A 15,848-nucleotide genomic window follows, 5' to 3' on the forward strand; every position below is an offset into this window, starting at 1 on the left:
CAAATCAAATGCAAATAGAGGATTGAAAACCTTTTCATAGTTCAAGATAGACGAAAGCAAAGATGTTTTGATTAAAATACAAGATCAAATTTAAGTTTAATTAGTTATTTGAGCTCAAGCTAATGTTTTTATTATTATTATTATTTTTGTGCATTTATTCATAGCTAAAGCTAATGTTTAATTCTTCATGTTTGAATCAGATTATGAGCAACTCATTCATTACAAAAAATGTTAATATAATTTTTATTTAACCACTTGTTATAATAAAATTATAAAAAAGAATAAATGATTAAATAATAAAAAAATATTAAGATGAGAAATATAGAGATAATTTTTAAATATTTTAAATAATTTATATCAAAATTATTGAATTCTAATATATCTTAAGTATACTTTATATTAATATTTTCTAGATGAGCATGTTCAAAAGCTTACAAATTAATCCCAAGCTAACTCAAGCTTGATTTTTTAGCTCATCATATCCGACTCATGAGCCATTTATCCAATTGAGCCTGAGCCGGCTTACAAATCAGCTTGACTAAATTAGACCCTACTTGCTTCAATAAACCAAAAAATTAAACAAAAACATAATTTAGATAACCCTTTCCAACATAAAATTTCCAAGGAAAAAAATCCTTCACAGAAATTATATCTGGTAGACCTACCTGCTTTCTCACACGCTTGGCCAAAAGTAATTGCTAATTGTAAGTAGATGCACAGATGAAGCAAATCTAGCATATAGTAGAGAAAAGAGCCACCAACAAAAAGCTTGGCAGCAAACTTCATTCTAATTTCCAGGTTTCAGCATTTTACAAAACAACCCCCTTTTCTCATTTATTTGTAACATATGGAAATGGAAGGATACAGAGTTTCTCACTCCAACTTGCAAATCAAATGCAAATAGAGGATTGAAAACCTTTTCATAGTTCAAGATAGACGAAAGCAAAGATGTTTAGCTTAAAATACAAGATCAAATTGCCAGTTAAAAGCCTAAATACTGAGCTATTTAACCAGTGTTCTGCATCCCAGCAGCAATACCTTTCATGGTGAGGATGAGGGTATCTTCCAGCCCAGGAGCATACTCACTTGTGGGGTTGAGCTTCACTAGTTCTGCAGCTCGCTTGTCAGAATCGATTATGTCCTTTGATATATGAGGCCTCACAGTTACATGAAAATTTGGATCTCTGATCCTTTTCAGGGTGCAAGCTTGGCACACATTTAGAGTAGTGATGTAAGAATCACGAAGGCGCAATCTCTGCTTCAAATAGGGGTCTCCTTCAAGAAGATCTCTGTGGCCAGCAACCTAGTAATCATTGCAGCAATCGATTGTTAAGAGTATTAAGATGAAATGCTGATATTCAAATGATCAGGAAGTACTTTGTGCACAATTGAGGTTCCCTTTGGGAAGGGCGTTCTTACTGCTTCTTAAAACAATTTTTTAGTACAAAAAATATAATTTTTGTATTAAAAAGCAGCTTTAAAAACGGTAAAAAAGCCATCCCAAACCGAGCCTGAATGTCATGCCATTGGCTTTTGCTGGATAAATCAGGAACAACTCTTATTCCATGGCATGATTGTAAGAATTTGTTATGAGAAAAATAAATATAACATCTTTAGCCAAAACTCAACATGAGCAAATAAAAAATAAAAATTCAAAAAATTGATATGATGATATTATGATGATGACAATGATGGTTGTTGGTGAAACTGATAGAGCTTTTGGGACTAAAAAAAATACAAAAATAATAATAACAATGGTGCCATACAGACATTTCTGTTTTCTCTAGAATAAAAGCATGAAGTTCTCATAGGAAATACATGAGTTCGCGAATAACCTTAAGGGAAATACTCGAGTTCGCAAGCAAACCTATCCCTAATTGGTGAAAATAGCGAGAAAAATGCAAAATCTGGGCGAAATCAGCCCCAAAACGATGGATTGCAATAAGAGAATCAAAGCCAAACAAACACGAAAACAAGATAAAAGTGATCCTTAATTCGAGAGGAGGATCGTCTCTCCCAAATCTCTGGACAATGTAGTCTAGAGCCCAAGATGCCAAGAAACTTTAAGAGAAATCAAATCAAGCATAACCTAACCCTAAAACACCTAATGCTCTTTAATACATAAACTTTCCAAATCTATTTTCCCTCCAAAGCCCTAGCCGCTCCCTCATTTTCTAATTTAAACATAATTGGAATAGTGGGACCCATTATTGTGGGCGGCAAGCAACGAGGAGGTGGGACTAGCCTGCCTCCTGTAAATGAGGAACCGGCCTATCAAGTTCATCGAACTATTTGAGGCATACTAGCTTTAAAATAAAAGGTGGAGTACTTGCACAAATAGAATCAGAGTGATTAGAAATGAGAAGAAACAATCAATAAGATTGACAGTTGATGTTAGGTTTATAATTCATGAAATGATTGCCAACCACAAAGAGTATAGAGAAGGACAAGATGAAGGTGGTAATTAAAAAATTAAGTACGGTATCAAACAAGCAATGGTTGATAGATCTTGACGTATTAGTCACTGCTTGATTCGGTTACTTGGGCTATAATTGAACAATCTAAAGACTAATACTGAGATATGAGCCAAACTTTTTAGTGCATGAACCTAAAATTTCAAACTGCTCGTACAATTATTTACTACAAGCAGGAAAAAGAGGAATCCAGCATGACATAATTTTGAGCGCAGAAAAGTCTTAAGAGCTCCTGCAGAAAACTCCATATAATGATGGAAAGAAGAAATTGAAATTTTAAGAAAATCAGCAACTTTCCAAAGCATTTGATTAGCATGTAAAATGATCCACTCTTCTTTGGCATCTTCCACGCAACGCTACAACAACAACAACAACATCAAGCCTTTATCCCACACGCAACGATACATCTTCCACGCAACGATCAAAACTAAAAATATCACTGTTACTTGTTTTTCAAAAAAGTTTCATTAAAGTCTACCAAGATTGAAAATTGTAATAGATAAAACACCTTAAAAAATAAGAATGAATATTAATCACAATGAAGCATCTAAAAAAATAAAGCTAAGCTTACCTTAAGAAGAAGATTTTTGGTTCCTTCATAATTAGCTCTGAGCCTCTCCCCGAATGACCACAAATCATCCGAAACCAACAGTTTGTCATATAATGCAGCAATGCCAGGGTTTCCTTTAGCAAACACCATCTCAACTAAGTCGATTGTAACCCTAAAGAAAGGCCATTCATTATACATCTCTTGCAGCATGTGAAGATTTTTTATGTCCTTCTCAATGGCATGCTTGAATGCGGTCCCAAAACCAAGCCACACAGGAAGGTGAAACCTTGTTTGAGTCCATGCAAAAATCCATGGAATTGCTCGTAAAGATTCTATTCCTCCACTGGGTTTTCGTTTAGATGGTCGGCTTCCAATGTTCATTCTACCATATTCCATCTCAGGTGTGGCCTGTGAGGTGAAATGATCAATCAATTTGGTTATCAATGGACATTCAGTAATTCCTGGCCTTGTAGGTGATATGGTAAAAAATATTAACCAGCACAAGTGGCATTAGAAGCTTATGTACGGTGGAACTAACTAGTAGTAGAGTCAACTTGTTTCACTTTAAGTATCCGACAGTTATTAAATTTCACTTTAATAACAAACGAACATATAAAATTAATGAAATGATGGGTTAGAATATTACTTTTATTCATAATAATAATAATAATGTAATATTGTAATGAAAAAATAATGTTATTGAAGAAAAAAAAATAAAACTCGTTGTGTGCGAACGGGCATAAAAAAGGAGTTCATGTAGGACAAAAAGGTAATTCTATGATGCCCCGAAACTATAATAACGATGTGTGTCGTGTCGAACATGTGCAAATACATGCACTTGCCCAACTTGTGCTATCCAACACATTATCTACGTGCCCAACTAAAAAAATAACCGGCCACTTGTGTCCGACATGCCCTTAATAATAAATTTTAACTTTAAAAGTATATGCATATTTAATTTAAATTAAGCAATCTATTCTCTTCCATTTTAAAATACATATTTTTAAATAATTTAATAGCTACTTAATAATTTTTATTTTAATTATTTTAATCTATATTCCTATAATTTTTCAATAACCCAGTTAGCAAAGTAGATGCATTAGATTTGGGCTATGTTAAAAAATGTAGAGGTATATCTAAAAAGACTTGGCTAGAAAATATTAGAAATGACATTATTTTATAAAATTTAAATAAAAATTTGACTCTTAATAGGACACAATGGGTAAAAAGAATTCATGTAGCTGACTCAACAATCAACATAGTGGATAAAAGCTTGATGTTGCTATTGTTGTTGTTGTTGTAGTATTTCACTCTATTTTCCAATAGTTTTTGTAATATTTATATTTTTATTTCTTATACAATAGTCATTTTCTTAACTTCAATCTAACTATCTATAATATCAAGCATCTATTTTCATACTTATGTAGTAATAAATTTAAATATATTTGTCATTTTATGACTAATTGAAATAAGTTTAATATTATATAAATTAATTTCATATTTATTTAATAGGTAAAATTAGTATATATTTTTTAAATTATAAGATATAATATTTAATAGGGTATCCAATGCATGTCAGTGTCGAGCAAGCCCAATGTCCGTAACATATCATGTCCTTATCCATATTGATGTATCATAGATGTCCACTACAACTCATTTTAATGTGACTCATTTTTGGAACTAAGATCTATACATTTTCTAATGCTTATAATAATAAAAAAAACTAGCCCTAAAAGAAAAGAAAGAGTTCAAAAGGAGGGTTAAGAAAAGAATTAATATCAAGATTATCTTTTCAAGTGATACTTATGTATAGATGTTTACAAAACATTTTTGAGATCTTATATCTTGGTATATTTATGTGCAGCTAAGAAAAGGTCTAATAGATGAGATCTTCTTTAAAATAAAAAATTTTATAACAGTATATGAAATTTAAAAAAAAAAAATAAAAAGCTTTGAATTTAATAGGAACTAAGTCATTGTCAATAGATGGAATAGAATAAGAAGGCTGACTGACATTTTGAAATGATATGATTAAGTATCTTGAATATATGTTACAAAATACTAATTAGGGCATAAATTCTAGAGTTAAAATTAGATGGTTAAAATGAAAAAAAAAAAAGACTCAAAAGATGGCCAAGATAAAGAAATGTGTCAAGAATACAAGCATTATTATCTTCTTTCTTTTCCAAAATTCTCCAGAACACTTCTCTTAGAACATTATAATATGATTTCTCTATATCAATAAATATCGTATGTAGATTATTCTCCCTATATTTATCCATCAAACCTCTCAATAAATGTATAGCTTCCATAGTAGACCTACCCAGCATAAATCCAAATTAATTTTGAAAAATATTAATATCAAGTCGACAAAGGATAATTCTTCATTAGAACTTGTGAAGAATTTTAAAGCTATAGACAACGACTATTTTCAGCAATGACGATTACTAATAAAACATAACAAACTAGGAAATTAGCGTAGATGAGTTGCTTTGTAACCCAGCACTGACAAATCTTCAACGGACAAGAGTCATACCCAGTAAATATTCAGTGAACAACCAAAGAAATGTATTCCACTCCAGAAACTAAAAGACAGCAACAACAGTAACAAAAGTTTACTAACCAGGCGAAAGTATTCAACAAAACGTGGTTCTTGGAAGACAATTGAGCGGTATTCCTCCGTGGCAACAACAGCCATCTCATCCAACAATGCTCGCCATTCTGGCTTCGGTGAAATTGGTGGATGCATTCCATGCTCAAGAGTGGCAGCAGTAAAGCGCTGAAGAGTTCTGAAACACAAATGTTCCTCTCCAAAAGATTGCTCAATTACTTCACCTTGAACAGTAACTCGAAGTGAACCATGAATTGTATCTGGAGGCTGAGATAAAATAGCCAGATGGGTAGGGCCACCTCCTCTTCCAACAGTTCCCCCTCGTCCATGGAACATTGTCAGTTTCACCCCAAACTCTTTGGCAACCTTTATTAGATCTTCTTGAGCTTTATACAACTGCCAAGCTGCAGAAAGACGTCCAGCATCCTTCCCAGAATCGGAATAACCAATCATGACCTCCTGCTTTCCATCAATCCTGTTCCTATACCAGTTGATTGAGAAAAGACGGGATAGAGCAGCAGGTGCTGCCTCGAGATCAGCAAGTTTCTCAAAAAGAGGCACAACTCTCAGTGGCTTCTTAACGTGGCACTCACGCTGCAAGAGCTCCACTGCCAGCACATCAGATGCAGCAGTTGCCATGGAAATTATGTAAGCTCCAAAACTATCATGAGGAAGCTCTGATATAACATGAAGTGTGTCAAGAACATCAGCAATTTCCTCAGTTTTGGGAAGGTCTGAACCAAATAAAGGGCGCTTGCCACTCAATTCAGATAAAAGCCACTCTTGACGTTGCTCCTCGGACCAGTCACGGTATGAACCTAACCCAAGATGTGTGGTAATGGCATCAATAACATCAGTGTGTCTATCAGATTCTTGCCTGATATCTAGTCTCACTAGGGAGAGCCCAAAGGTTGATACTTGACGCATAAAGTCAAGAAGGCTTCCATCGGCGATAGGTCTATCACCACAGGAACAGAGAGAACTGTAACAGAGCTCAAGGGGTTCCAGGAACTGAACAAATTAAAAATACAAAATTCATAAAAAAATTTATACAGATATCAATTAACAAATGAGGAAAAGATGAACATAGAAAATTTTGCTTCTGTAGTGAGCGTGGAACATGAAGTGCAAATGAAACCTGATCAACATTGGTGAAAGTAGTTTCATCAGAAATGTCGGAGTGTCCACTGGACAAAAGATGCCGAGAACGTTCCCGTGTATTGTAAAGCTTATCCCTAACATCAGCAAGTATGACACGATATGGTTCATTCGGAGGAACTTGTTTCCAGAACTCTGCAATCGAAAATCACTTTAGAACTTTGAAAAGCAGACAGAACAAATTGAAAAAATTGGTAGATAAGTGCTTAATAGTAGGTTCTCTGAGTTTATGACAACAAAAGCCATGACTGGTAAGAAATGATTAAAACTGCATCCTTCAGAAGAAGGAAAAGCTTCACTAGGATTACGGTGACCATAGATGAATACACAATCCAAGCATTGGATAAATTGGTTTTAGATGGGATTAATGTTGAAATACATTCAAATAGGTGAGGTGAATGGAAAAAACAATTGCTGAGAAAATAAAACATCAGTCAAGAACTTTGTTCAAACTATATGACACAAAGATAGAATAATTTGAGTTAACAAGAAGATAATGATGAGAAGGAAAGAGCGATGTAGTCACCAAGAAGAAATTTTCACAAAGAAAAAATAGAACACTTATATAAAGGAGAGCAATATAGGGAACCTAATAAAAGACAACTTCAGTATTGTGGGTTCCGCAGAGGCTGACAATTTACAACATAACACTCCAATTTGACAGCTAGTTCAATTTTATTCGTTTTCCATAACTTGAAAATTAATCAAAAGCAAAACTAATGGAAGACTATCCTTCAAACACCAAAACATAATATTTAGGGGAAATATATCTTTACAATTTCCTCAATACATCCACCAGTAATTAAGCTTAGTCTATAATATATATGCCCTTAAAAGAGAGATAATTTAATATAAATAGGAAATAGATACAAATTTCCAGCATAAAAATTGAGGGAGACTTCTTTAGCATAGAGTTTTTGGCGCACTATATTAAGCCTCACAACAAAAGGCAAAGCAAAGCTCAGCAAACCGATAAGAATATATTTTCTAAAGTCCAAAGGATTATTTTTCTAAAGATTTCACATGAAATTTCGCTACAAGGCATTGGCGTTGAACACCAAGGTCTAAACATGATCAAAATTAATCCAACATTTGCACATAAATAAAATAAACAAACAAATATCTACACTGCATTTTAAAAAATGACTTGTGTTTCTCCTAATATTGAATCCTAGCCCTTTATCTACGCTGCTATCCTATCCTAAACCTTTATATTATAGAATTTATTGTTATTTTTAGATTAATCATATCATTCACTCAACATCACTCTTAGTTTTGGTTTGAGCCAAAATCCTTCTTCTCAATAGGTTCCTTCTTTGTATGTTGAGATTCACCATCGCATTTGTAGCTCTACATCAGATTTTCTTCTCAATCATGGCCTACTTCACATGTGGCGATTCCCAATTCCATTCATATCCCCAAATCCGATATGCCATATACCATCAATTGAAACTCTTAGCCATTTGACATGCCAAAAGTCTGTTATCTCACCCCTTCCATTCTTTTCCTTCCGCTTCTCCACCACCCATTAGAAATCCAAATCCACTGCTGCCCTTTGCAATGATTATGCGTGCCAATTCTTAATGAAGTCCTTTAATGTAAGATTGCCTTATGAACTATTGTTCTTTGCAAATAAAGATTACTTAATAAACTACTGTTTCTTCGCAAATAATTGTAATTAAGTAGTAGTCTTCTGCTACGAAGACAATAATTGATTCTCCAAGTCTATACTTATTAACTGGAGGTTCTTCTTTCTTTCCACTGCACTAGATGTCTACGCAAGTTTCCAAATTTCCAAGATTGCTCTTGTTAAAGGTTTGTGTCTCTATGAGTTCTGAATCAAAGAATTGTGTACAAGGAGAGTTATAGAATTTAATGATAATTCTATTTTTCAGCTTCAATTTTAGAAGAAAATAAATATACTCCAGAACGAACTTTTAAATATTTTATTTCTTAGCACTTATATTGTCAACCTTCAATTTTAATATTATTGAAGTAAATAAATATATTCTAGAACTTATTTTTAAACGTTTAATTTCTCAGTAATTCTATTTTCAACTTTCAATTTAAAAAATATTAGATAAAATAAACATATTACAGAACTTGTATTTAAATATGTCAACATCACTATCTGAATGTAAAAAGACATCTTATCCTTTTATTAGGAGGGGAAATATTCATCCAATTTCTTTATCAAAAAAATAATTAGTATTTTTTAAAAATACACAAATCATAATTATTATTAATCTTAGCATAATTAATATGAAGACTATTTTATGAATTAAATTATATATGCTTATAGTAATTCTTTTGCATGCTTTTGTAGCATATGAATTTGATGTTTATTGGCTTACGTAATGGTGGTTGCGTTCTCATATGACTTCGGATCTGCACTTGGTGAAACAAAGGAAAGCTGCAAGTAGATTTTTTTTTCTAAAGAGAGCAAATATTGAATACAGAAATTTTATGAATAGATGATAATGAATACAACACCTATTCAGCCATCCATGGAAATCATTTCTTAGTTGGATTTTGATTAGATTTCTCTAAAAAGTCAGTTTAGGTAAGTTGCTCAATGTTCTTTTTTCTTCTTTAATTTTTATTAACATTGCAAAGAATGACATTGCCTTCTATTTTAAGTCCAAATTTAGAATCTAGCTCAAACAAAGATAGTTGATCCTTTTGATAATTAGTTCTGCACTGTATGTAGACTCTGTAGTGGATTTCTCTATACCATTTTCATGTAACATAATACCATTTTTCCTGTGATAGGAAAGCATTGAAGCAGCACATGAAATGTAAATTATCCTTTTGGAAACATTCTTAGCTATGCTTAATGGGGCTATTGGAAGTTGGCATAAGTATAATTTCATATTTCTTCTTTATCAAATATGTATTGTTTATCACTTTTACCATTATTACAGGATTCAATAGCATATGGTTTTTTTCTCTAAGGTGGCTTTTTTTCTTAATAACAAATTCTTGATAAGAAACATGTGTTATTTCTTCATCTCAAACATGATAACTATTTTTTATTTAGTAATGTTAAATGCAGTCAGCCTTGTTCCCCTTTATTCTCTATGATAAAGAATGCATGAGATCTACCATGATAATCCTAATGGCACAAAAGAAGAAAATGATGCTATCAACAAAGGTGTTCAATATGGTGTTTGAGTTCCTACTGAATTCGTTAAGCAATAATAAATTGTTGTTACAATAAATTTAAGAAAGCTTAATGTAATATGAAACATATTATTTACAATTGTAGGATTGTTCTTGGAATCACTGCATATTGGTTGAGCCAATGTGTTAAAAATTATCTTCAAGAATCATGTGGCTCATCGACAACTTCACTCTAATCCTTGCCATTTTTTTCATCACAAGCCTTAGAGTTATTTCCAACAAAAGCAACATAGGAAGCATTAGCATTGCTATTGTGGGACAGGTTGGAATCAAAATTGGAGTTTTCCTTTTTTCACAACCTTTGGATTCCCTATTAGTATTAGTAGTTGATGACATTCGCTCTCATGTAACAGTTTTTTATTTAACAATATATGACTTCTTCTTACAGATTATGTATAGTATTCCTTTCGCTAGTGTTGTACAACTGTTGTGAATAGAGAATCAACAAGGCTTGATTTGCTTCATCTCATGTTTCTCTTTCCTTAGGGTTCCTAATTTTGAAAGAGAGTTTTTGTAATGGTGAGTTCTGCAGGGCTGTGCACTGGAGTTATAAATATCTCCATTAGGATTTTCTTCTTATTTTCCTTCCTTAGCAACTGAGTTTTGCTAGCATAGCTTCTTATGACAAATGTTGTGTTGCTCATGAGAGTTTATATTCTGAAGTTAAACTTGCAGATGATCATTACACTAAGTGAAGGTCTTTGAGGTGCACTCTTTTGCAAGGGAAATGTACCAGCTTTCATGCTCGCCGCAGCTCTTGAAATAGTCGGTGGCGTTGTTAGTCTAGCTTTACCGCCAAGGCTCTCTCAAAACACAACGACGGGTGGCAAGTTTGGATCAATGCGCTGATGAGTGTGGCACCTAAATTAAAAGTTTGATAGGTGGGGAATGAGATTCCTAAGTAGCTGGGATAAGGTAATTGCTATGAGTTATATTGAGGCAACCTATTATACACCCGAGATTTAAAATTTGGCGATCAAGTTTGAGAGTTTTCTGAATTTATGAACGGTAGCCGTGTAGTATTTTCCTCACCTATAAGTGGAAGGCATGCTTCTTAAGAATTTGGTTTTGATTCTCAATGGTAACCTTTTATAAGCACATACATAGTACATGCCTTTTTAAGTATTTGATTTTTGTTGTGAACTTTTTAAAAGCAGATACATTTATGTGTGTCAAATAATGCTTTATTTTTATGAATCGAGTATTCAATGATTAATATTCATATGGAGCCACAAAAGAATTTTCCCTATGTCATTGTATATTGCTCGCATTCTTCATGGACTGCAACAACTCTTTCGGTCAAATGTTTTGGGATCTTCAAATTAAATTTGCATTTGTGGGGGATTATTGTTTTAGGTTCTACTTTGTTGTTTCTCCGTTTCATTTGTTGTGGATTGTTATTTTTGGTTCACATGTGTGCCTTCGCAACTACGTGCATTAGAACTAATTTGGAATTTACAACTAAGATAGCAGTTCCATTGAGTTGACCATTCTTGATGATCCTTCTATACATTGGATCTTTTTATTGCATTTTACAAGTCTACTTAAAAAATATAATATTTTTCTTCACCTAAGTTATCCTACCTTTTGGATTTAATCTTGGCGTTATATGTTTGTTTCACATTTGGTACAATTGTTGCTCAAGTTCTATTAGAAGTTTTCGATTCTACTCTCTAATTATAGTGGCTTCATATGTTAATCACTACTACAAAGCATTATTAATTTCAAATAATTAATCGTCTTTAATTTTTAGGAATCCAAACGATAAACAAACAAATGAATTCATATAGAAAATATTATATTTACAAGTTTCAAATCCTATCAAATATTATAATAACCATTAATATTAGCACAAAGGTTTCATGTAGAAATAATTAAACAAATAAAATTTATTAATATAATTTTGTTAGAATACACATTAATTTTACATGTACATTATATTCTTATTAATTCATTAAGTCCTAATGTGTATTGGGTGCATGTAAATTAAAGTAGCATTTAAAATTGGATAAAGAATAATAAACAAAAGTTTTTTTTCTTTTCTAAAAGAATTTTATACTCTCTCCCAAAATATCAAATTTATTTTATTTAATCCTGGGTTGTGAGAATTTAAGAAGGCAAAAAATACTATTACATGTAGTTCTAATGCATTCTTATTATTTACAATATAACTGTCACATAAGCCAATTAATAAAAAATGAATTATATATTTTCTTTTCTCCTCAGAAGAAATTTTATATTTTCTCCTAAATTGGATTTATTTTTTTCAGTCATAAGTTGTTAGAATTTAAGGCGGGAAAAGAATGCTAGAAGACTTAGTTCTCATGCATTTTGTCTATTTACAATATAAGTGTAACATAAGCCAATTAATCAAAAAAGACTCAGCAAAAAATAAGAATAGAGAGAGGTAAAAAATAGAGAACAAAATAAACATGAACTTCTAAATAGATAAGTCATACATCTTATTCAAGTTCTTTTGTTTGTAAATTGTATAACAATACCTATGTAGTGTTTTGCATCTTTCTTTGACGAACGGTGTAGTTCATCTGCTCGGACTCGAAGCTCATCACTACAACGCCACATAGATAACTAAAAAAGAGACGATAATAAATGAAAAAGACTAGTCTTACGCGATGGAAGCATTCGATGAGAGTTTGAATTAAAAAATAGAATCAAATAAGTCAAGAAAGGCTTATAACCTCAAACATTAAATCTTCAATCTGGGAGAAGTACAAGTTTGCAGCCATCATTCTTGCCAACAAGCACACATCCCTTGTGACTTCAGGAGTAACTCTAGGATTCCCTGTATAAAAAGGATTATTTAGATCAAACTTCATATGTATAGTGTAAATGCAAGATAGAATTGTTGCTACCTGCTTAAAGTTTAAAACTCTTCAAGCTAAAAAACAAATATTAGGTAAACGTTGTCCATTAACTTTAATAATCCTATGTTACAGAAACAAGTCTCACAAACAACTATACTTATACTCAAGAAAGAAACATATGATGAAATTTTAATGATTAAACATTAATAAATTTAAATTCTTTTAAGGACTTGTTGAAGATATCTTACCATCACGATCACCACCCATCCATGATGAAAATTGAATTAAAGGAGCATTATAAGGAACACGCTCATTAATTCCAATATTTTTCAGAGCTGTATCAACACGCCGAAGAAACTTTGGTACACCCTTCCATATAGTTTCATGAAAGTAACTCATTCCTGCCCTCATTTCATCTTGAGGAGTGGGAGGAGTTCTGCGGATTTCATCAGTCCTAAAGGCAGCTTGTATCTGAAGAGAAGAGCATGGACGAAAAGTAAAATCCCATAAGTTAATTGAAGACTCTGCATGAAACAAAGTATATTTTTATAATAAAAAGCTAACGAGGTTGAAAAATAATTTGCCATACGAGACATGAACTATGAAGTTATAAGGAAATGAGCATATTACAGTAGTAGTTACTGACATCACTACTCATTGGATTAATTTAATTTTGGTTAATAAAGCTAAATGGCATTTATGCATTCAAATGATTATTTTTGTTAACAAATTATGCCTAGCTTGGCCGTAGAGACATAAGTTAGTAATTAAATTAATTTTCATCTATATATTTGTAAATTAAAAAAACAATACTAAGATTATTCCTAATACAGAATTTTCACACGTAAAATCAATACTTAAAAGTGCAACATAAAAGATTACTTAATTGAAGATACAACAATAGAAGTACACAGTTTAATTTTTGGTCATGAAACCTACCTCCCTCTGAAGAGCTTCATCAAGTTCCTGCTTGTCATCAGGAGTGATGTCTTTTGCATATAATTGAGCCAAGCAATTCCTTACCCTGAGGAAAACATGAAAGGCAGAACATGGATCCAAGGATATTAGTACGTAAAAATATTGCAATACACTGTCTCTGCTAGCCATCACAACCTCAATAAACTTGAAAACATATATGTTATAGTGATCAAGCGAGTGGACTTATGAAAGCCAATTTCTTTTGAGTTGGACTAATGAAAGCCAAATTCTTATGAATCCAGTCTAACCTTTTTTCCAATAACTTCAACAAAAAACCACATTTAACATCAAAAGGAGTGATCTATGTCATCTATTAACACTTTAGAACAAACCTGCCATGCTTCTGAAGCAAGGATCTTCTGACGGACTGAGTTGGATGTGCAGTAAAAACAAGATCAATAGTTTGGTTCTTCAAAGCATCAAAAACCTCCTCTGGGGACTTTTTCAGCTCATAAACGAGCCTCTTAAAAGTCTCTTCAATATCTGACTCTGTAGTTGCAGAATTTTCATCAGCAAAGTCTCCTTTTTTCAACTTAATTCTCCTGCGAAAAGCAATCTGAACTTCCTCAGCCAAGTTGGCAAGATTAAGCATGTGTGAAAAGGACTTGGCCACAACTATCGAATCCCCAGGATCCAAACTCGTCAGCACATCCCCAAGCTCCTCCAGCTTCTTGGAATCATGCTTGCCCTCATACTCAGCAGAAAGCTCATAACACTCTTGAACCTAACAGAAAAATCCACAGTAACAAGATCAAAAACATACCCAAAAAAAAAAAGCTGGATTTGCTTTTACTTCAACTCCTACAATAATGATTATAACATAATATAGAAAATTTACAAGCAGACTAATACAATGCTTAAATTCAGATCGGTTTTATTTTGGTTTTCCAGCTTTTGAATTCCAAAAGGTAATTTTTGCAAACTGAAAATAGCAACAAGGCCTTTTTATCCAGCATAAAGACTACACAATCAGCTATCAAACAAGACACATTTCACCAAACCAGATCCAGGGCAAAGCTACCATAAAGATAAAATATGCAGTAAAGTTAAATGGATCTCGCATGGGTTCTTCCGACGCTAGAATTTTACAAAAACAGCATGCAAAAACGGGATTATTCAAATCGCACTAAAGTGGAGATAGGGTTTCAGCTTACCGTCTCTCTGAGATCTTCTCCGTGCAACTCCTGAAGGATGTCGAGGAAGCGATCCAATAACAAGGCGTCGTACTCCACAAGCTTGTCATCATCAGACAACTTTCGCGGCGCCAGCAGCCTAAGCTGCGCGTCTATTGACGCATGCCTCTCCAGCGTGCTCCTGGACATCTTCTCCCTTTGTTTATCTTCCTCTCTCGAATCTCAGTTAAAAGCAAGAAGAGCGCTCCTGTGATCAGGATGAGCAGAAGTTACGACTGTGGTTGCTCCCAAAACCCTAGATTTCTCCTCCGATTTAGAAGAGAACACGGAGTGAGCAAGGTCCGTATTTGGATGCGAGAAGAGCTGTAAAGGCATTTCCGCATTTATAGAAGAAGCGTGTCCTCCGCTTTCATTACCGCTCTCCATTCTCGCCGTCCTCCCTCGCAGATTCGGATCTATTCCAAATATGCTCGAATAAAATAAATTTTTTAAATCGCTATAAGCTATCACTATGAAGTTCGATGGGCATAAGTTATCATGCTCAACTAACAAATTTTTTATTATTTGTTTCGTCCTTGATCCGGGGAAATAGTAAGTTGACGTTTGAGTTGTTATAAAACTAAAATATTCAAACACCCTAACATTTTCTTTGAATAAAATAAATCTTATTTAGTTGTTTTAATTAGGATGTTAAAATATTAATTTGAATAGTACTTATAATTTTGATTTTTTAGTTATTAATTCAAATTTTATTTTTAATAGATAAAAAAAAAATAGATGATATGTCATCAAAAAATTCATTTTTAAATATAAAAAAAAAAATGGATTCACAATTGACTTCATGACTATCCAAACTCAATTGTCAACAAACATATCATTGAAGTGAGTTGATGATACAAACGCTAAAAGTGACTAAGCTCGAGTTTAAATGACATA

General features: G+C 32.9%; 1 protein-coding gene across 1 annotated transcript; it reads right to left on the reverse strand.

Annotated features, from left to right (window-relative positions):
* Positions 1-739: 739 nt before the first annotated feature.
* Positions 740-15,337, reverse strand: LOC110092220 (phosphoenolpyruvate carboxylase 2). Its single transcript, XM_020816677.2, has 10 exons — positions 14,934-15,337; positions 14,112-14,503; positions 13,741-13,825; positions 13,050-13,272; positions 12,676-12,779; positions 12,478-12,565; positions 6,774-6,928; positions 5,648-6,646; positions 3,046-3,432; positions 740-1,303 (listed from the first exon to the last, which is right to left on the reverse strand). Exons 1-10 carry the CDS (start codon positions 15,099-15,101, stop codon positions 1,007-1,009), a joined length of 2,898 nt encoding a protein of 965 aa, XP_020672336.1. The 5' UTR covers positions 15,102-15,337; the 3' UTR covers positions 740-1,006.
* Positions 15,338-15,848: the final 511 nt, after the last annotated feature.

Source organism: Dendrobium catenatum, unplaced genomic scaffold, assembly GCF_001605985.2.
Source record: "Dendrobium catenatum unplaced genomic scaffold, ASM160598v2 fragScaff_scaffold_1288, whole genome shotgun sequence".
In the NCBI taxonomy this organism is placed as follows: Eukaryota; Viridiplantae; Streptophyta; class Magnoliopsida; order Asparagales; family Orchidaceae; genus Dendrobium; species Dendrobium catenatum.

Coding starts and splice junctions, on each gene's coding strand:
- LOC110092220 (XM_020816677.2), bottom strand. CDS start 15,101: ATGTCCAGGAGCACGCTGGAGAGGCATGCGTCAATAGACGCGCAGCTT. Junction 14,504..14,933: donor GAGAAGATCTCAGAGAGACG/GTAAGCTGAAAC, acceptor TTTTTCTGTTAG/GTTCAAGAGTGTTATGAGCT. Junction 12,780..13,049: donor GATGGGTGGTGATCGTGATG/GTAAGATATCTT, acceptor CTTTTTATACAG/GGAATCCTAGAGTTACTCCT.